Here is a 22,561-nt window from a genome sequence, read left to right as displayed (position 1 = left end):
GACAGATTTCATGTTTATGAATGATGAATATTCTATATTTTAAAAGTATTTAGTACTAATTAAAATTTGAAAAATATTAAATTACAAAGACTATAGACTTCATTGCCTGTGAAATATATGCTATTCAAGAATGTTTTATTTTTCTTCATCTATAAAAGATTTTTTATTAATCATCAAATGCATTTCCCCTCCACCTTAGACTCATCAGCAATCAGAAGGTTGAGGAGAAATATAATATGGTATGTCAATTATACTTAAAAAGAGAGAGTTGAGGAGAGATGCCATGCTGATCTGAACTGCAGCAGGCTTCACTCTGAGCATGTCCCTGTGGATGAGGTGACCTCAGAATCCTGCATGAGCAATCATCCTCCAACCTGTGATTGAAGCAGGAACTCAACTGGATGTCCTCACCCACTACTCATATCTTCAATGACTACAGGCCATTAACTGCACAGTAACAGTGTCAAACATTTACTTTACTAGTCTCCTGTAGCAGAACCATTAACTACCTGCATTTTGACTTTTCAAAGAGCTTCATTAGCTGCTGGAATCTTTCTGAGACCTGAAAAATTTTAAATGAGTGTTAATTACAAATATCTCAATAATATTTTTTTTTTTATCTGTGATGAATATTTTCATAAAATATCTAAAGACGAGAAAGTTGCCCTCAATAATAAAGACATGAAGTAATGTTTGGAAAAATGAAGTATCTTCATACTAAAGGTGATTATGAGTTTAATTTTTTAATACTGAACTTTCTTAAACAAGCAAACATCATTACAGAACAGCTTGAAATCAATTAGGTAAACGGTAAGACAATATGAAAAAAATTAGGATTGTTCCAAACTTCTTCCACAATCACCAAATTTTTATTTTCTTTATTTCCTTAAGTAATCTCTATGCCCAAAGCGAAGCTCAAACTCACAACCTGGAGATTAAGAGTCACATGCTCTACTGACTGAACCAGCCAGGTGCCCCTTACTAAGTTTTTAACAGTCCTACATAAAGAACCATACTGTTAAAGAAGTTAGCTAGTAAATATCTATGTATTTTAAACATGATAAAAATTAAATCTATAGTAGCAACACTTGTAAAACTATAGAGATGTAAAAATTGGGTAGTTACCTGATACGGATTTTTATTCAACTTGGCAGCTAAGTAAGAAAATGTTTTCAATGATGGCCCTCTTTTTTGACACTCCAATAAAATTTCCCGGTCATCATTTCTGAAGAGAGAAAAATGTTATTTAGCCTTTGTAGATTAGAGCCAAAAGGTAAAAAAATTCCACTGCCTTAATGTCTACCAATAGGAGATGACATTTTTATTAAAACCCACAGAAAAAAGAAAAAAATGTATATACCAAAATATGGACAATGATTATCTCTGAGAAGTATTATGGATGATTTTAATCTTTGAGCTCACAGGTATTTCCCAAAATTTTCTACAACAAGCTAATTTATTTTTCTAATGACAAAATTAAAATTTTTTTAAATTCTACTTTTAAAATCAGGGCCCAAACACGCTCATAGTCTTTTATTTTCTTAAGATTTTTATTTATTTATTTATTTGTCAGAGAGAGGGACAGGGAACACAAGCAGGGGGAGCTGCAGGCAGAGGGAGAAGCAGGCTCCCTGCTGAGCAAGGAGCCCGATGTGGCACTCAGATCCCAGTACTCTGGGATCATGACCTGAGCCGAAGGCAGACGCTTAACCGACTGAGCCACCCAGGCGTCCCACATGATCATAGTCTTAATAAGCAGAACCAAAAGTAAAATGGAATCCAGATCTTCTCATTCCCAAACCTCTGGTTTTCTACATGGTCTGAACCAGTGTGTGTTGTTATACTCTCTGAGATTCTATTCTGCCATCTGTAAATTACCTGGAATGAAGGCATGGAAGACTGTGGTATTAAACAAAACTGGTCACCAGGCAGTAGCTACAGAGAGCCCCCAGACCTCTGAGCACATCTGGGGCCCGAGGCTAAGAGCATAAGCAAAGGGACAATTTCTGGAGACTTGAGCTAAGCTCAAGGTGACAAGGGAGAGAGGATGTGGGGCTCTCAATAGGCTAGGGAGCAAGGCACTCCAGGTGTTCCCAACACCAGCTGTTCCCCAAATGTGCATGTGCCCAAACTGCACTTTAGAGGCTGGTGGTGTTCTGTGGTAGCTAGTGCTTTTGGTTAAAATCAACAAATCTCTTTTTTAAAAAATAAAATATGATAAAATTAAACTATTAAAATAATATAATAAAACTGGTCACCAATTTCAATATGACTGAGCTTCCCTCGTTATGCATGCTAGTTAAGTCTGGGGAGCAATGAAACTCTAGTCCAATGGTTCACAACTGCGCTTACATTTATGTCTGAAATGGGGTCTTTAAATCTGCATTTCTTAAAAAGTTCACATAAAAATCAAAAGTACAACCTACTGATGAAACTTTTTTCCCCAAACTCCTAGTTTAGGGGAAAACACAAATTACAAATCCTCACACTTTCTACCCTGTTTCACCACTTGTCATTCTTCCTTTCTAAAATGTGGTTATGGGGGGCACCTGAGTTGCTCAGTCGGCTAAGTGTATGCCTCTGGCTCAGGTCATGATCCCTGGGTCCTGGGATGGAGCCCTGCTTCGGGCTCCTTGCTCAGCCGGGAGCCTGCTTCTCCCTCTCCCTGCCACTCCCACTGCTTGTGCGCTCTCTGTCAAATAAATAAAATCTTAAAAAGTAAATAAATAAAATGTGGTTATACTGGGGCACCTGGGTGGTTCCACATTTTGAGCATCTGGCTTGATTTCGGCTCTGGTCATAGTCTCGGGGTCGTGGGATCGAGCCCGGCATCCAGCTCTGCGCTCAATGCAGAGTCTGCTTGTCCCTCTCCCTCTGCTCGTCCCCATACTCATGCTCGCTCTCTTTCAAATAAATAGATAAAATCTCTTTTAAAAAAATAAAATAAAATGTGGTTATACCAGTTCCTCACAAATCAAAGAATTTTTAATTGAAAAAGTGAAGTTAAAAAAAAAAAACAAAAAACAGGGGCACCCAGGTGGCTCAGTCGGTTAAGCGACCGACTCTTGATCTCAGCTCAGGTCTTGATCTCACGGTCGTGAATTTGAGCCCCGAACTGAGCTCCAACTGGGTGTGGAGCCTGCTTTAAAAAAAAAAAAGTGGAAACTTACGTCCATGGTGCTAATGCACATTCCTCCTTAAGAGCCACTGCTCTAGATCATTCTACGCTACAGCTGGACTGTACAATGCATCTTCTACCAACTTTGGCCACTTTGGAAGTAAGTCATCACTTGCCTTATTTTAGGATGGGATAAAACTATGATGACATGACAGAACAGATGTCTGGCCTGTCAAAATTTCCTGGTGATTTAAGTCTCAAGATTCTTACCTTGTCCATAAAACTATAATTTCTCCCTTCTTTTTAATAACATTCTTTGCAGAAAGGCTTATAGGAGAAGTGGCAGATGCTGCTGATGGATCCTTAATCCCTGGGCTTGATGATGAGGGGTCTTTGGTCACTGCAGGGTCCTTTTTCTTACTGGCTTTCTTTTGGTGAGCTTCACCATTCTCACCAGAATCTTGGGTAATTTTCTTGGTCTTTTCCCTACTGCTTAAGTCTGTTTCCTTTCTCTGTTTTTTATGAGAATGATTTAGATCAGAAAGGTTTTTTCTCTTTTTAGGAGCATTATCCAAAGACCCAGGCAACACTGAGCCATCAGAATTTGATGTCGGCTCTGACTTTAAATTATCCTTTTTTACTTCGCATGAACTGGGAGGTTCCGAGGTCAAATCGATATAGGTTTCCTCAACAATGCTTTCCAAAGGCCTATCGGCCATTTGCACCTTTTCTTCCTTACAGTTATCTTCATCTACACATATCACCTGACACTCCAAGCGTTCAACAGCTAAAGCAGGGCAGTTCCCTTCACTTCTACTCTCACTTGAAACATCTTGTGTCAAATCAATAAAAGCACTTACAGTATCAGGCTGCATATTATCTAATATTTGAGCACTCTGATCCAAACTGCCTTCAGAACATCCCAACTGATCAATATTTAAAACTGTTACTTCTATGAATTCCCCCAAGTTTTTGGTCTCAGTGACTGGATCTTTTGTGAGGTCTATATATGTATTTGGAGGATGAGCCTCGACAGAATGTGAAATTTCCTCCATTGGAGGCAACTCTTCAATGCTTACAGGTACTTTTGATTCCCATACTTGATGCAACTTGAAACATTCATCAGTCACTTCATTACTATGACCCACTTTACCTGAAGCATCTTTAAGAAATTCATATATATCGGGAACCTGTGTTTGCATCATACAGTCCTGTTCTTCATGAGCTGATTTACTGCTATCAACATTGTTGTTGGAATTTAATTCCTCCGCAGATTTAAAAACTCCATTCTGACATGAAACATATTCTTTCTCTGCTGCTTTATCAGCTTCCTTTTCCACTCCAGGCAAAGATGCCAATGACTCATCAGCCACCGTATTCTGTTTAAGACTAGGGGAGGTAGATGGTGCTGCACGCCGTATTTTCACAATGAAATGATCATTGGACTTTTCCATTATGACAGCATGCATGGGTAGGTTGGGGTGGTACTGAAAGCCTGGAGCAACAGACCGACTTGTCCATGATGAAGAACAACTTGATTTGCTGCTTGAATTATCAGACTCCAAGGCTAAATGAATATCTTGTTCAGATGCATCCTCTTCCTCAAGTAAGGCATCCTCACTAAAATGGGCACTAATAACTTCTTCGGGAGTTGAACTAGACAAAACTTCAGGCTTTAGGAAACTGAGATGACCATCTGACTTCAGAGGTGATGGCACTGTTAAAGAGACTGCTAGATCTTCCAGAAGTATGGAGGAAATGCAGGGCTTGCTCTTTTCTGAACTACATACATTATCTTTACTCAAAGCTATATTCGTGGACACTTCAAACATACAACTTTCATCCAACACATCAGGATGAACTGGCAACGAAAGCCCTGAAGACAGAGAAGGACCTTTCTCGGATGATAATAATGACCAATTATCATCACTAATCATTTTAGGACATGGAGAAACCACCCCTGAAACTAGCTCGTCAGTTGTACAAGCCGGTATAGATTCACACTTAAGACTCTCCAGCAGCTGTTTTTCTGGGGTCTTTAACTCCCACTCACTTTTTTCATTACAATTAACGCTATTATCCAAAAGATCAGAACCCTGTAACAAACTTTTAAATATTTCACCCATCTGGGCATCACTCACTAAATTAAAAGTAAGGCTTGAGGCTTGCTGTTCAGTAAGAATCTCAAAACTGCGTTCTGGCTTCAAAGCTGCATGCTGGGATGTTTGTGCATCCTCCATGGCGTTGCCTTCAATTTTCCCTGGCTTTGGGGTGCTGGGACGGTTTGGTTCCAATGAGTGTTCTTCAGATTGAGAGTTCTTAATATTATCAAAGCAAGTGTTACTTTTTTTAATGTCACGCTTTACTGTGTTAATATTGAAATTATTTTGGTCTTGATGTTTTTCCTCAGATTTTTTACATCCTAGTAAAGACTTACAATTAACAGAATCTTCTGATTTGGGGGATTTCTCTTTCAGCATTTCTTCACTAGAGCAGTCCACATTCTCCTTCTGACCATTTGAATATTGTGCTTTTTCTTTATTTATCTTTTCACGTTTTCCTTCATCACTGTCACTGCCAAAGTTTATGGAATCACAAAACTTTACTAAGATTTTCTTCAGCTTTGCAAACAAATAATCCAGCTGTTCATCTACAAATTTCCACAATTTTTTTTTCATATCTGGTAGCTGTTGTTCAAATAAACGATCCACAATGCCATTCTTCTTAACTTGCTTAAGCTTGGATTCTATAACATCACAGAGATTATTCTGTAAAGTAGTCATTGACTTTGAGATTTTGGATAAGTCAAGGTGTTTAATTAACGATGTAAAACTCAAAACTGCTGACTCGATAATTCTATGAAATTGTATTAATGAAAATTTTACCTTAAATTTCATATAATTTTTCCTTACATGTTTTCTTATCACTCGTAACATGTGCATAATCTCTCGTACAGAAGAGGGTGCAGCAATAATCGGAACTATTTTTTCCAGGCTGGAGGTACTCATTGTCTTGTCTGTCTTCTCTGTTTTTGAAGATCTGCTAGATTCACTTCGTCTTTTATTCCATTTGCTTTTAGTCTGATGGATTTTTATAGAAGATGTTTTTCTACTGTCTTTACCCAAATGTATAGTACTTTTCCTACTTCCTGGGCTAGTTTTTGTGTTCTGTACTTCACTAGAAGTTCTAGGTATAACACTTCTTTCAAAACTTTTTTGTGGTTTAGATTTTTCACTGTCACTTATAATTTCTCCTTCTTCTAATTCATCTAAAGATGAGTTCTTATGAGAGTCTGCATCTGTAAATTTGTCAGATTTGCAAACTGGCTTTTGATTTTCCTTATTGAGATCAGACTTGCTCTTGGAAGGAGACTGAGCTGAATTTGGTGGAAATATATCTGTGGAAGAGAAAAGTATATTATAGTCACATGACTAGAGTCTTAATCATTTGGTATTTCCATACTAAATATAATAAAAAGTTAAATACTGAGGCAATTCATTTTTTTTTTAAAGTAGGCCCCATGCTTAGTGTGGAGCCCAATGCAGGGCTTGAAGTCACAACCCTGAGATCAAGACCTGAGCTAGATTAAGAATCAGATGCTTACTTGACTGAGCCCCTCAGGCACCCCCAATTCATTATTTTAATAGCTTTTTTTAGTAGAACGTTAATGCCTAATACTTAATCATGTCATGTCTTTACTGGTCTCAGTTGGTGCTCAGTGATGATGTAGTTTGGTCACTGGAATAACCATCAACCAATTCTTTGGGTATCTTTACTTCATGTTAGCAGCATCACCTACTCTACACCATTTGAGGATGACTTTTGAACAAAAATCTGAAAACAAGCAAAGAGTATTTGAAACAATCTGTCCTACCACTCCTTTTGTAAAAATAAGAATTATCTAAATTTAGATTAAAGGCTCAATGTACATTTCTAATTAACAACGGGGGTCTGAATAATATGTTAATTATGTTATCAAAAAAGAAAAAGCACTGGGACATTGGTGCACAGCTCAGTCGGTTAAGCATCTGCCTTCAGCTCAGGTCATGATCCCAGGGTCCTGGGATCGAGTCCTGCATCAGGCTCCTTGCTCAGAAAGGAGCTTGCTTCTCCCTCTGCCTGCCACTCCCCCTGCTTGTGCTCAGTCTTTTTTTCTCTCTAATAAATAAATAAAATCTTTAAAAAAAGAGAGAGAGAGAGAAAAGAAAAGGCACTAATTCTTCTTGCTTATGTATTCTGCATTCTCACAAAAAGTTATAGAACATAATATAAACCATTACCTTTATGACTGTTATTACATAATGGAACTTGAGATGGGCTTTCCAATCTAAGAACTTTTGCTACAGGTCTCACTGGACTATTCAGAGGACTGATGGCTTCTGGAATAGGCTTCAGGTGATTAAGGTCAATGCTCAGAACTGAATTCTCATCATCATTATATACTGAGTTTGTTTCACTGATTTCCATTCTGCTGTCCATTAACTCAGTCTGCTGAAGTGAAGATTCTAGTGTCTCTTTAGGTGAGCAAGGCTCCAAATGACAAGACTTACTTTCAACCAGTGGTGTATCTACAAGAGAAGGCTCAAATTTGGGGTTACCATCTTCTGAAAGGACTACTGGCAAAATGCCAGTTTCTTCAACTGAAGGCTGCAAAATGCTGTCATTGGATTTAGCTACTTCTGTTGAAAAAGCCTCCTTCATTCCCATACCTTCAGAAACACAAGGATTTAAATCATCTTTTTTTTTGGTATCCAATTCCAAGCCAAAGTTTTGAGAAACATTTGTTTGTAATATGTCCATTACTACAGAAACTGCTGTCCTGGTATCATTAATGGTTTCTTCTATTTCTGTTGATGATGGAAACAAGGATTCTGTTTGTTCCATTTCCACAGGTGCTGAGAAGGAAGTCTCTCTACAACAAATGGGCACATCACAATCCACAGTATTCTCAACAGATTTAACTAACAAACTATTTTCTTCCTCCATTTTCCTTTCTGGATTACTGGTCCTGACTTCAGCTACAGCTGCAAGAGCAACCTTTGGTTCCAACAACTTTGACTCCGTTTTCTCTGTGGTATGTTCATTGACAGAGGAAACACAGGTCACTGTTGTCGCCTGCACCAAGCACTCCAAATCACATATGCCACTGGATTTGGGGATATTGGTTATTTTATGGTGGTTATCCTGAGAAACAGGCTGCTTTTTAGCAGGAGAAAGAGTTAAGTTCAATTTTTCCATAAAACTCAACTTTAAGTCTTTATTTTTTGTTTCATTTGGACCACTGTCAGCTTTAATTACAAGCTCTTTATTATCTGCTCCTTGAGAAACACCACTGTTAGAGACTTCACCTTTATCACTTTTTGGCTCATTCTGTCTCTTTAAATCAGTAGTGGTTTTCTTTGTTTCTTTGTTAGTCTTCTGCAAATGTTCTGTAGGTGTTCTTTTTTCATTTCTTATATGCCTACTTTCTTCTTTGCTTTCTCGTTCTCTTTTCCTCTTATCTTCAGTTCTATGCCGTTCTGCTTTTAAAGGTGTATTTTCCCATTGGTGCACAGCATCAACTTCCTTGGAGTCAATGTGTTTATGAGTTCTACTGGATGAAAGAAAGGATGGACATCTTCCTTCTTGAAAACTATGATTACTTACACCTCTATCTCTTTTACAATCTTCCCTTCCTCTTCTCTCTTCTAGATGGTATTTACTTGAATTATGAGAAGATTTTATTTCATTCTTGGAATGAGGAAGTGATGCTCGTTCAGATCTTCTCCAATGATCCTGGTCTTTTACTACGGATTTAGGTTTTTGATCAGCTTTTCTTTCTTCTTTGTCTTGTGACTTAAGTTCTTTTCTATTTGTATTTTGTGATCTTTCACTTTGTCTTTCTAGTTTTTTGTCACTTTGAGAGTCAACTCGAGTATATGACCTTTCTCTAAAGGTCTCTTTCTCCCAAGAGCTAATGCGTTCATTTTTATAATCCAAATCTGTGTTACTTTTAAACTTTGAATTTTTGCTTTCAGCCTTTGGTTCACCTTTACCATATTTCTCAGGACGTCCTTGTAGCCTTTGACTAGCCTCTATGTTCCTTGGTTCACCATCACAACTAGTATTTAAGTCTTTCCGTATTCTATCGGTTCCTCTGCTATATTGGCTATGTCTAATATCTTTCCTTCCTCTTCTATTATCCTCATTTGAGATACTCTCACCAACCTGATAATGGGAACGTGACCAAATGCCATTGGTGCAGGGTTTTTCGATAGATGGAGACAAATACAAAGTGCTCTTTTTTTCACAATGTGATTTTCCTTCCTTTTCGGGATTTGGCAGTGAAGTGCTATGATGTACATCTTTAGAAACATCACTTTTCACTCTGAGATCAGTCTTTGAACAATCATCCAAATGGGGAGATCTGGATTTAAAATCTTTCATTTTAACTAAATCTGCTGTCCTTGCAGTTTTGTGATTATTGCGAAAATGTGAGAACTCTGACAATCTATTAAGAAATAGAAATTAACAATTAAAACCAAAATTAATTGCTTTTTAATAATCCAGATTTTAACCACATGCAAAACACTTTAAAATTCAGGGCCCACATACAGACGTGAGTGATGCTTACCAGCTTCCAACTAAATGGGTCTGTTTTCAAAACAAGCAACTCTCTTTCATTTGCTTTGCTCAAAGTCTGGGGGACCTCTCCATTCTATCCCAGCACTTAGCAATGTCTTCCAGACTTCCCTCACCACAGGCAGACAACTCCCAAACTAACCATAGATTCATTTCTTTTAGAACAAGTGACATTATTTTCTTGCCCTCACTCACTCTAGTGCAACTAAAACAGAAGGAAAAGTAAAACATTGCTAGACAACACAGATAATCATAGAGTTCGATGTAGCTCTCTACCCCAATCTTCTGTTTCACATACAATTCCACAGTAAACCAAAGCATCAACAGCCATCTTAAAGTGGCACATACTATGCAAAAAATAAAGAGGAATATAGAGTTGTGATTCTTTCTTAGGGGAATGGCATGTACTTATTGTTTAACAACAACAAAAGCCTAAGTCTTAAAGTTTTATATTAGTGTTTCAGAAAACTGGCAGTTTTCCTGATAATAAAACGTAAATAGCTCATTTTAGTTCTTTGTATACTTTAAAAGTCCATCTTCCTGAACTTCCATAACTTCCCTGAATCTCCATAAATTTATTCCTAATTAGTACTAAATGTGTAGAGAACAACAAAGCTTAAAAGACTCAGGAATAAGGGGAGATTTTTATAAAACAAAAGAGGACGTGGGTGACATACAACCTAAAACAATGGCTCTTGTTATGGGCTAAATTGTGCCCCACACCCACTCAAATTCGTATGTTGAAGTCCTAACTCCCAGTATCTCAGTGTGCCTTTATTTGAGGACAGGGTCTTTATAAAGGCAATCGAGTTAAAGAGAGGTCACTAGGGTGGGGCCTAATCCACTATAACTAGAATCCCTATAAAAAAGGGAAATTTGGACACAGAGATATGTGTAGAAGGAAGACAATAGGAAGAGACACAGAAAGAAAGCGACCATTTACAAGCCAGGGAAAGAGGCCTGGAACAGATCCTTCCACCACATAGCTCCCAGAAGGAATCAATCCTGCTAACACCTTGATCTTGGACTTCTAACCTCCAGGACTATGAAACAATAAATTTAAATAACAATATTTATTAAGCTACCCAGTTTGTGGTAGTTTGTTACAGCAGCCTTAGAAACTAATACAGATCTTAACTCAAAAAACAATTAGAAGATACCTTCAACTGGGGGAAAGATGAACATAAAAAGCACTAACCATAAAAGAAAAAAATCTGACAAACTAAACATCACTAAAATTAAAAACTTCTAGGCAACCCTCTTGGGTCCCCTCCCTCCTCGGGAGCTTTGTATTATCACTTTGCTATCACTCCATAAACCTTGCTTTGCTGCCCACCAAAAAAATAAATTAATTAATTAAATTAAATTAAAAACTTCTATTCCTCACAAGGCACAATAGAGTCATAGACAAGCCACAGAATGGCAGATGTTCACAATAAATTTACCCAACCAAGAACTCATATTCGACAAAGGACATATGTGTAATGTATGTCATACTTATCAAACCTATGAACTATTAAACTGTAAGCTCCTAAAAGATAGCTCTAACCCACAGAGCTTGTAATACATATTTAGTATAGCTCCTTACTAGATAAAATGCTATCAAAAGTTTTATTTTAAGGGATACCCAGCTGGCTCAGTCAGAAGAACATGCGACTCTTGATCTCGTGGTCATGAATTTGAGCCCCACGTTGGGTATAGAGATTACTTAAATAAACTTTTTAAAGAAAAGTTTTCTTTTAAAATAAACCTTCACATAATATACTTTCCAAAATTTATACTCTTAAATTTTCACATTATATTTTTTCTATTAAACATGAGGTTTCAACCAAATGGTAAACACTTACCATTAGAATACCAAATATAGGTCACAATTAAAAAGTGAAAATATTTGGCAGAATATTTATTAGATAATGTATAACCACATCAATCAATCTAATGACACAACTCTCATTTATTCACCCAGTTTCTCTTTCCACCCTGTTCAAACATCACACCCCTCCCGTAAAAGATTCAAATATGTATAAAATTTCCCCAATATCTCAGGAAGCAATCTTATACTAGTTGGACTGATGGGATTTAGGTTAGTAAACACACACAGCCACCTTCATTTTCTTTTTCTTTTTTTTTTTTTTTGCCACCTTCATTTTCAAGAGGCCTAAAGTGCTTTATGATGCCATACAGTCCACACTTAAGATTACCTTCTCTCACTCATCAATCATTTATTGACTGTCTGCCATGTGCTAGACTCTGAGCCAGGTGCTTGATAAAATGGTGAAGATCCACAGACATGGTCCCTACTCCATGAAGCTTATAGTTCAGTGAAAAGATAGATACTAAACAGACCTGTACCTCTGAAACAAATAATACATAATATGTTAAAAAAAAAAAAAGATAGGAAGGGAAAAATTTAGGGAGGGAAATCGGAGGGGGAGACTAACCATGAGAGACTATGGACTCTGAGAAACAAACTGAGGGTTCTAGAGGGGAGGGAGGGGCGTGGGGGGATGGGTTAGCCTGGTGATGGGTATTAAAGAGGGCACATATTAAATGGCGCACTGGGTGTTATATGCAAACAATGAATCATGGAACACTACAACAAAAACTAATGATGTAATGTATGGTGATTAACATAACATAATAAAATAAAATAAAAAACAAAAAAAAGATAGTTCTAGCCCAGAGAGCATGTAACACAGAGATAACATGGAGATAAGAAAAAGATACTAAACAAGTAATCCCATTAATCATTTTAAAAACTCTTAAGTATACATGAAGCCACAAAAGAGAAATCTGACCTAGTCAGGGATAATAAACTAATACCCCTGTGAAAAGGATGTTTATGCTGAGACCTGAAGATGAGCTGGTTTTTAGCAGGTGGAGAGGAGCCTTCCAGGCAGTGGAAACAGTCTATGCAAAGGCAGATCTCATGATACACTCAAGGAACCAAAAGAATGCCAGAGACATACCAGAGCTATGACACCTAGGACAAAGGTAAATGCTGAAGGCAAGGCCTGAAAAGCAGTTTAGAACCATATTGTGAAGAGTGGGGTAACTCTATGATAATGAGATGTTCAGACTCGTGCTTTAAAAAGTGTCCTGTCTGGGGGCACCTGGGTGGCTCAGTAGGTTAAGCATCTGACTCTTAATTTCAGCTCAGGTCATCATCTCAGGGTTGTGAGACTGAGCCCCACGTCAGGCTCCACACCCAGCAGGAAGCATGCTTAAGATTCTCTTCCTCTCCCTTCGCCCTGCCCTCCCATCCTCTTTCCCTATCTAAAAAATAAAATAAAATAAATTTTAAAAAATAAAAAGTGTCCTGTCTGTGGCTTTAATACTGAGAAGAGACAAACCAGAGGCTGGAAAGAGCAAGAATGGATGCAGAGATACCAGCACAGAGACTACTGCTCAGTGAGAGTTGATAGGTAACAACGATGGTAGAAATGGAGAGAAATGAATAATTTGAGAGATTATGAAGACATAAAAATCAACAGGACATGGTAATGAATTTAGATCTGAGGGGTGATTAGAGAGGTAAGTGTCAATGACTTCTAGGCACAGTGATTATGTGGCCCAGTTTGCCAAGTAATCTCACTGCAGTTATTAATAGCACTCGCTTCTACTCTCAAAAGGGTCCTGGTGTGGGCAATAAACTAAAAGGCCATTCTACACCTAGGTCTCTGGCTTGCACCAGCTGAATAAATGATGGGGAATCCACTGAGCTGGGAAACATGGAAGAGATTTGATCATAAATTCCATTTTGGATGAGGTAATTTTGAAAACTGTACAGATGTGAAGTAGTTATCTCCATATAAACTGAACTGACCTCATATGAGTGAGACTACCTCATACAAAAATACTGATAGAGAAAGGAAAAAACATAGGTTTGAGCTTTGAAGAACTCCAACCTAGCAAAGTATGAAAGAATAAACCTCAAGTTAGGAAGAAAACTAAGAATCATGAAAGCCAAAGCAAGAGTCTATTTCAAGAAAAGAAGGGCAAGTATGTCAAACAGTGTGTGAGGGCAAGTTAAAATCAGAAGTCGAAACTATTTGATGGACTTAATGGCAGTCACCGTTGACCAAAATGACAGCTGTTTTGGTGTACCAGTGGAGGCAGAAATCAGCGTGAAATGTAGTCAAGGGTGAATACAAACAGAAAATGAAGACAGCAAGTTTAGATAACTGCTTTGGAGGTCTGGCTGTGGAAGGCAAGGAGAGAGAGAGAGAGAGAGAGAGAGAGAGAGATAAGAAATTCCCTGGAGAATACTGCCCCAACCAAAATTTTAAAGACAGAGAGAACTTTACTAAAATGCACCATTTTCCTATCTTTCCACTCAAAAGTTTAACATATTCCACATACTAACACCCATGTGATTGATAAACAGGTCCACACCCTTCAATTGTACCTTTGGTGAAGATTATTTATTTCTTCATCTTTGCGATTTATTTCCACTCTAGCGGTTTTGATAAGTGCTGAAATATTCTTCTTAAGAGATTGGTTTTCATTTTTTAAGCTGAAATTCTAAACACCATAAAATACATTTAAAATACATACAGAAATAAAGTATATGTCTATAGGATTATTAAACTTACATAATACAGCTAATGATTACTGAATGCTCTAACTACATGCCAGGCATCACACTTTTTATCTTGTGTAATTCTCAAAAAAGTCCTATGAGAAGAACTATTATGCTCATTTACAGCAGAGATTCAAAGATGATTGGCAACAGAGCAAGGCCAGTTCAAGTGAAACTACTTAAAACAGGAATCAAAATGAAAAGGCAATAAAAAGTTCAACAAAGGGACGCCTGGGTGGCTCAGTCGGTTGGGTGTCTGCTTTCGGCTCAGGTCGTGATCCCATGGTCCTGGGATCGAGTCCCACATCGGGCTCCCTGCTCAGTGGGGATCCTGCTTCTCCCTCTGCCTGGCCCTCCCCCTGCTTGTGCTCTCTCTCTCTGGCAAATAAATAAATAAAATCTTTAAAAAAACAAACAAAAAACTTCAATAAAAAGACAAGAAGAAAGTTCTGCCTGGGTCATTGTCTTGAAAATTGAAAATAAAAATAAAACTTTATATTTAACAACTTAGGTTTAACTTGCAACAATGTACTAATTCTTCAGATGAACAAAGAATGAATTTATTAGTATTAACTGGTTCTTTGGGGGAAAGGGAAACAAAGAGAAACAACTTTACAAAAAAAATAAAATAAAAATCAGAACAAGACATGACATTCCTGTATTCTGTAGCATGCTCACAAAAAAAGTCACTCTTGCAAAAATTGTGAAGGCATCATTTTCCCCCAACAGCCATTCTAAATCTTTGCTCCTCAAACCATTCTCTTTTAAACCAACTGATATCATCTCCACTAATTTTCTATTATTTAACTGTTAATTAGTCTAACAGATCTTTATGTCAATGTCATTTAACAAATCAATCCATTTTCTTATATCAATTTCCTTGACACAGGAAATAATGCATGTTTTGCCAGATTTGCTATTTCATTTAACACTAAAAAAAGAGTTTCCTCATAAACTGCCAACACTTTAGCATCTTAATTTCTAACAAAAACAATTTATTACATTTTGACTTACAAATAAGGCAAAAGGCCCTAGGGCCTCAGTAAAGTTTCTCTTTCATTGACTGGCAGTAAAAACAAAAAGGCAAAACCATTCACTGTAATCCTACCTGTGTCTGTATTTCCTTAAACTTTTTCATCAGCTCTTTCATTTGCAGCTGACATTTACCGTATTCTACTTGCAACTGTAAGATATAAAAAGATTAACTTAAGCATCATTCTAAATTATTTTCTTAGCTTAAGTGACACTTCAGAATATTTTAAAATTTAGAAAATCAATCCACTAAGAAGGAGAGACAAGGTCTCTCTCTACCAACAGATATTTAGTAAAATTACTAGTTCTAAATATTGTCCCAACCAAAACTTACTCTGTTTAGTTTCACATTCAATCCAGACCTTAAAATTCAAGGTAGAAAGAAATTTGTCTGAATTAAGTCTTGGGACATTTTAAAACTTAGTACAAATCATGAAAAGATAAAATGTTTTATCATACTGATTGCTTATTGAGGTTTTATATATTCAGACACTTAAATTTAATCAAGCAAAATTATAACTAAATTTAGACAAGCATTCAGAAAAAACTGTTTTAAAAAGCAGATCTGAAGGCAGAGACTAACTTAAATATTCTTTTAGACTAAGAGCTACATCTTAAACACAGAATGTTTAATAGTAAGCTGATATCTGAACTTCAGAAGCTACAAAAGGTAAAATAACTCCTTAATTCTGGCAAACCATACATCATTATATGTTGCCTCCTTTGCAGTTCCTTCTTCAGTCAGGATTTCTTCATATAAATCCAAACAATTTCGGGATGGCACACACAATTTGGAAGCATTGTCTAAAACAAACAAACAAAAAGCTCTTAAATTAAAACATGTACTTTCTGATTAAATCCTATCAAAATTCCAATGTCATTTTTCACAGAAATAGAAACAACAATCCTACAATTCATATGAAACCACAAAAAACAGCAAACAGACAAAGCTATCTTGAAAAAGAGACCAAAGCTGGAGGCACCACATCTCCTGATTTCAAACTAAAATACAAAGCTATAGTAATCAAAACTGTATGCTACTGGCATAAAAACAGACACACAGATCAGTGAAACAGAATAGAGAGCCCAGAAACATATATGGTCAATTAATTTACGACAGAGGAGCCAATAATATACAATGTGGAATGGATAAGCTCTTTCAATAAATGGTGTTAGGAAAACTGAACCCCAACTTACTCCATATACAAAAATCAACTCAAAATGGATTAAAGACTTAAATGTGAGACCCAAAACTATAAACTCCCAGGAGGAAAAAAAAACAAGGGTAAGCTTCTAAATATTAGTCTTGGCAAAGATTTTCTGAATCTGACACCAAAAGCAAGGGAAACAAAAGCAAAAATACACAAGTAGGACATCAAATTAAAAATCTTTAGCACAGGGGTGCCTGGGTGGCTCAGTCGATTAAGTGTCCAACTCTTGATTTTGGGTCAGGTCATAATCTCAGGGTTGTGTGATCAAGCCCTCTCCCTATGCTGCTCAGGTTCTCTCTTTCTCTCTCCCCCCAAAATTAATTAATTAATTAATAAAAATAAGCTTCGGCACAGCAAAGGAAACCATCAACAAAATGAAAACGCAACTCACAGGAGACAATATTTGCAAAGTATGTATCTGAAAGGAGGTTAATATCCAAAACATATAAAGAACTCATACCACTCAATAGCCAAAAAAAAAAAACCTGATGGAAAAATGGGCAGAGAAACTGAACATTTTTCCAAAGACAGACAAATGGCCAACAGGAACACGAAAATGTGCTCCACATGACTAATTACCAGGGAAATGCAAATCAAAACCACAATGAGATATTGCTTTACACCTGTTAGAATGCCTATCATCAAAAAGACAAGAGATAAAAAGGTTAAAAGAGATAAAAATAGTATTTTAATAACTTTGTATAGTGACAAATGGTAACTACACTTACCATGACCACTGCCTCTAAGGTATAGAACTGTCAAATCACTATGTTGTATACTTGAAACTAATATAAGTCTATATGTCAAGTATACTTCAATAAAATAAATGAATAAATAAAAAATAAAAAGCACTTGCCCCACTTAGCACGTAAACGTCCAGTAAAGGTTGCTGTTTGTATCAGAGACCTCCCCTTAAAAAAACAACCACCACCACAAGACAAGTGTTGGCAAAGCCATGGAGAAAATGAAACCCTTGTGCACAGTTGGCAGGAATATAAACTGGTGCAGTACTATGGAAAACACTGTGGAGGTTCCTCAAAAACTTAAAAATAGAACCATGATATGATTCAGCAATCCCACCTCTGGATATTTATCCAAAGGATATAAAAACAGGATCTCAAAGAGATTGCACACCCATGTTCACTGGAGCATTAATCACAATAGCCAAGGTATGGAAAGAACCTAAGTGTTCATTAACGGAAGGTTAAAGGTGATGTGGTGTATATATACGTGTGTGTGTGTGTGTGTCTACATATACACACACTCAATGGACTATTATTCAGCCGTGAGAAAGAAGGACATCCTGCCATTTGCAACAACATGGATGGACCTTGAGGACATTATGCTAAATGAAATAAATCAGAGAAAGACAAATATGGTACGATATCAACTTCCATGTGAAATCTAAAAATGCCAAATACATAGAAAGAGAGACTAGAATGGTGGTTACCAGGGGCTGGGGTGGGGGGTTGGGGAAGAGATGTTGATCAAAGAGTATAAACTTCCAGCTATAAGATGAGTAAGTTCTGGGGATCTAAAATACAGCATAGTGATTATAGTTAATCATACTGTATTACATACTTAAAAGTTGCTAAGAGAATAGATCTTAAATGTTCTCACCACAAAAAAGAGATGATAATTATGTGATAGGATTGATGCAGGTGTTAGCTTAGGCTAAAGTGGTAATCATTTTGCAACATATATGTGTATCAAATCAATACTTACATACCTTAAACTTATACAATGTTAAGTGTCAACTATATCTCAATAAAGCTGGGAAAAAAAGAAAATATATGTGCTAAATTTTTTGATGTTGTGTCTACTTCAACTCAAAGGGCACTACATTTCTCCATCTGCATTTCATCCAAATCTATACTGACTGGTTGCAAAACCAATTTACCTAAAATGCTTATGTCAACAAATCAGATGTGAGGATCATATCTGCTCAAAGCTTTGAGATATCTGATTATGGAAAAGGTTTCTAATTTGGTTAGGTCATTCATCTCTCTGCATATCACACTCTTACTGATACATCTGAAAACATTTATAGCAACTACCCTTTTCAAAAGTTCTAATATCATGTAAGCCGTGACAGTGTGAGTAGTAATATATGTATAGATACCAACAGCTGCATTTTAATGGTACAAAATATATCTGCTCAAGGTCCAGTTAAATCTGAGACGTAGATGATAGAAAACCTTAGTGTTAGTTTTACTGATCAAACTTTAGTCAAGAAAATAAAATCATTTCAAGAATGGTCAAATTGTTCAGGAACTATGCATTACTCCGAGAACTGGTAACAACAAAATACTTCCACTGGATTGACCAAATAAAATAAAACTCTTTTATTTTAGAATTTACATACCAGAAACAGCACTGTCCAACCCAGCATATATGTCCAAAGAACCTTCATCATTATTTTTAAGAGGAGAAGCTGCAAGAAAATGAAAGACTCTTTAAAACTGATTTTATGCACTTAGTGAAGTTTTTCTATTCCTACTCTGAAGAACCAGGAAAAGGAGACTTTATTAGCTGTATACCATAAAAGACAATTGTTTATAAGTTTTTATACATCCTTATAAACAGAAAGATCTCAGTACACAGATTTATGACTCAGTATCTAAGATTTAAGCTTAAAAACTCACTTTCAAAAAGAAACTTTTGAGAAGGTTCCAAGTCCAATAATAGCAGAGTAGTTCTATGAGACCAATCCTCCTGCTGTTAACAACTATAAACTCCAAGCAAACTATTAAAAGCTATCTACAGTCAAATGCTCTACCACTAGACTATTATTGCAGTGATCATTTCCCATTATATACAAATACCGAATCATTATGTCATACACCTAAACTAATAGAAAGTTGTATGTATAATTATACCTCAATTTGAAGAAAAAAAAAAAGGGTGATCTAAAAAACTAAAAAACAACCCAAAGCAGGCAAAAACTGAAGGGGAGACAATACCTGAAAAAGAAAACAGTCTTATATGCGTTCCCTATCCTCCTTTTATTACAAATTTTTTGTAGAAGGTTAGGCCCTACTTGCAGCCAACAATGGGCAGTAAAAACTCAGATGGAAACCTCTAGTCCTAATAGCTTGAAGCACAAGACAAAGAATTTGGGAGTGGTAATAGCAACTAGAAACTAAGAAAGAAAATCCAGAAAGCCACAGAGAGTATTCCCCAAATTGTGCCCAAATCTCCAAGTGACCCCCAAAGTACATAAGTAAAGGTTAGAACTCCAAAATGTCCACCTAAAGTTAAAATATCTGAAGAGTTTTCAGCTGCTATCCACCACAAGTAAGACAGAAGTTTAAGTTCAGCCAAGTTAAATACTTGCTAAGAGTAAAAACAACATTCTTCAGAGCAATATAGCATAATCCAATGTTTCTAGAACATAACAGAATTCACAGTGTCCAGAATGCAATCCAAAATTACTACATAGCAAATCTTGTCAGAGAAATATAAATCATTAAAACAAAGAATGTGGGGCACCTGGCTGGCTCAGTCGGAGGAGCGTGCAACTCTTGATCTCAGGGTCATAAGTTCGAGCCCCACACTGGGTATAGAGATTACTAAAAAAAAAAATAATAAGCTAAAAAAAAACAACAAAGAATGAAAATCCTAAAACTGAAAACTACAATTTCTAATTTTAAAAAATTCACTGAATGTGCTTGACAGTAGAGCCAGTGAACTTGGAAGACAGATCAATAAAAATTACCCAATCTGAAGAACAGAGAGAAAAAGATTTAAAACAAAATCAAACAAATGAACAAACAACAATAAAGGTCTTAGTAACCTATAGGATAATGTCAAAAGTTCTCACATACTATATATCTGGAGTCCCAGAAGAAAAGACAGAATGGGGAGGAAAAATTATTCTAGAAGAATACTAAAGGATACTAGAAGGACTAGAAATGATAAATAATTGAGTAAATACAAAAGACTAATTTTTCTTAATTATTTTAATTCTTCTTAACTTTTTTGAAGATACATAGAATGGTTTAAAGTAAAAATTACAGGGGTGCCTGGGTGGCTCAGTCATTAAGCGTCTGCCTTCGGCTCAGGTCATGATCCCGGGGTCCTGGGACTGAGCCCCACATCGGGCTCCCTGCTCCGCGGGAAGCCTGCTTCTCCCCCTCCCACTCCCCTTGCTTGTGTTCCTGCTCTCGCTATCTCTCTCTCTCTGTCAAGTAGATAAATAAAATCTTTAAAAAAAAATAAAGTAAAAATTACAGCTTTGTTTCATGAGGTTTATGACATCTTTAACATAAAAGGATGAATGGAGGTTAAAGACAACGATATATACAAGATTCTACATCTTAGGTGAAAAGGTACAATACTAGGAAGCAGACTACAACACGTTAAAGAAGTATACTGCAATCTCTTGAGCAACCACTAAAAAATAATGCAAAGCGGTGTAGTCCATAAAGCTAATATATAAATTAGAATGGAATTCCAAGGGGCACCTGGGTGGCTCATTTGGTTAAGTAACTACCTTCGGCTCAGGTCATGATCCCGGAGTCCTGGGATCAAGTCCCACAACAGGTTCCTAGCTCGGCGGGGAGCCTGCTTCTCCCTCTGATCCTCTCCCCTCTCATGCTGTCTCTCACTCTTTCTCTCTCTCTCTCTCAAATAAATAAACAAATAAATAAAATCTTAAAAAAAAAAGAATGGAATTCTAAAATATATTAACATTTTAAAGAAGGCAAGAAAATCAGAAAGAAAACTGTGAGAAAAACTAAAATAAAGTATTAAAATGACAGATTAACTTCCAATCACAATAATAAAGAAAATTTGGGGGTTAACTGATAAAAGAGGAATAAAAACAGCAGATTAAATAAAAGTATTGTATCAATGTTAAATTTCCTGAAATTGATAATTATGCTGTTGTTATATTAAAAAACCTAACTTTTTCGGGGCGCCTGGGTGGCTCAGTCGTTAAGCGTCTGCCTTCGGCTCGGGTCATGGTCCTGGGGTCCTGGGATCAAGCCCCACATCGGGCTCCTTGCTCAGCCAGGAGTCTGCTTCTCCCTCTCCCACTCCCCCTGCTTGTGTTCCCTCTCTAGCTGTCTGTCTCTCTCTGTCAAATAAATAAAATCTTTAAAAAAAATTTTTTTTTTAATTTAAAATAAATAAAAAATAAAAACCTAACTTTTTCTTATGAAATACACCCGAATTATACAAAAAATGTATGCAACTTGAGAGTAACAAATACCTACTTTGTATTTCTTTGGACATGACAATAAGTATCATTATCACTTATACTGGCAAAGTTGTTAATTTCATTAAATTTAAGAGACCTGAAAGCATACAATAAGAAAGTTCACATTTACTAAGCATTTCCTATTTGCCAGGCACTTTATTGTATTAATTCACTTATGTGTGAGAGGAAAAAGTTAATGAGTGGTATCAATGAAAATAAATTATTTTATAATTAAATAAATTTATAAAGACAGTTAAAATGAGCTCTTACCAGAAAAGACATCAAATAAACTTGTTCCATCACCATTGTCATCATCTGCTGCCATGATCCTATTTCCTTTTGACAGTCGCCATCTAAAGTATTAAATATAAAGATTTTCCACTTAAAATCAACCTCACAATACAGAGAGTAAACTTAGCTTTAAGTTAAAAAGCAACTTCCAAATTTGGACACAATGAATAAATTCACTCTCTATCATCACTTTAAAGAAAGTGCCTAACATTTTCCAAAACCTTAAACTTGCTTATTATAGTTAAATCATGCTACAAAGGGGCACCTGGGTGGCTCAGTTGGTTAAGCGACTGCCTTCGGCTCAGGTCATGATCCTGGAGTCCCGGGGTCGAGTCCCGCATCGGGCTCCCTGCTCAGCGGGGAGTCTGCTTCTCCCTCTGACCCTCCCCCCCTCTCATGCTCACTCTCTCTCTCATTCTCTCTCTCTCAAATAAATAAATAAAATCTTTAAAAAAAAAAAAAAAGAATAAAAAAAAATCATGCCACAAAGTAAATGATGCTAA

At 36.6% G+C, this 22,561-nt stretch overlaps 1 protein-coding gene across 1 annotated transcript in view; it reads right to left on the bottom strand.

The window, feature by feature from the left end:
* Window positions 1–6: 6 nt before the first annotated feature.
* CASP8AP2 (caspase 8 associated protein 2) overlaps window positions 7–22,561 on the bottom strand; it is a 27,054-nt gene continuing 4,499 nt past the window's right edge. Inside the window, exons 2-10 of the mRNA XM_081828639.1 lie at window positions 22,038–22,120; window positions 18,930–18,998; window positions 16,057–16,157; window positions 15,430–15,504; window positions 14,148–14,263; window positions 7,399–9,608; window positions 3,389–6,515; window positions 1,126–1,225; window positions 7–562 (exon numbers count right to left, since the gene is read on the bottom strand). Of these exons, the coding sequence (XP_081684765.1) occupies window positions 506–562; window positions 1,126–1,225; window positions 3,389–6,515; window positions 7,399–9,608; window positions 14,148–14,263; window positions 15,430–15,504; window positions 16,057–16,157; window positions 18,930–18,998; window positions 22,038–22,120 (5,938 nt within the window). The 3' untranslated portion in view covers window positions 7–505. The remainder of the gene's footprint in view (window positions 563–1,125; window positions 1,226–3,388; window positions 6,516–7,398; window positions 9,609–14,147; window positions 14,264–15,429; window positions 15,505–16,056; window positions 16,158–18,929; window positions 18,999–22,037; window positions 22,121–22,561) is intronic.

This window comes from Leptonychotes weddellii, chromosome 8, assembly GCF_054177405.1.
Source record: "Leptonychotes weddellii isolate Sample4059 chromosome 8, ASM5417740v2, whole genome shotgun sequence".
Taxonomy (NCBI): domain Eukaryota; kingdom Metazoa; phylum Chordata; class Mammalia; order Carnivora; family Phocidae; genus Leptonychotes; species Leptonychotes weddellii.
This window is presented reverse-complemented; position numbering and strand designations above follow the sequence as displayed.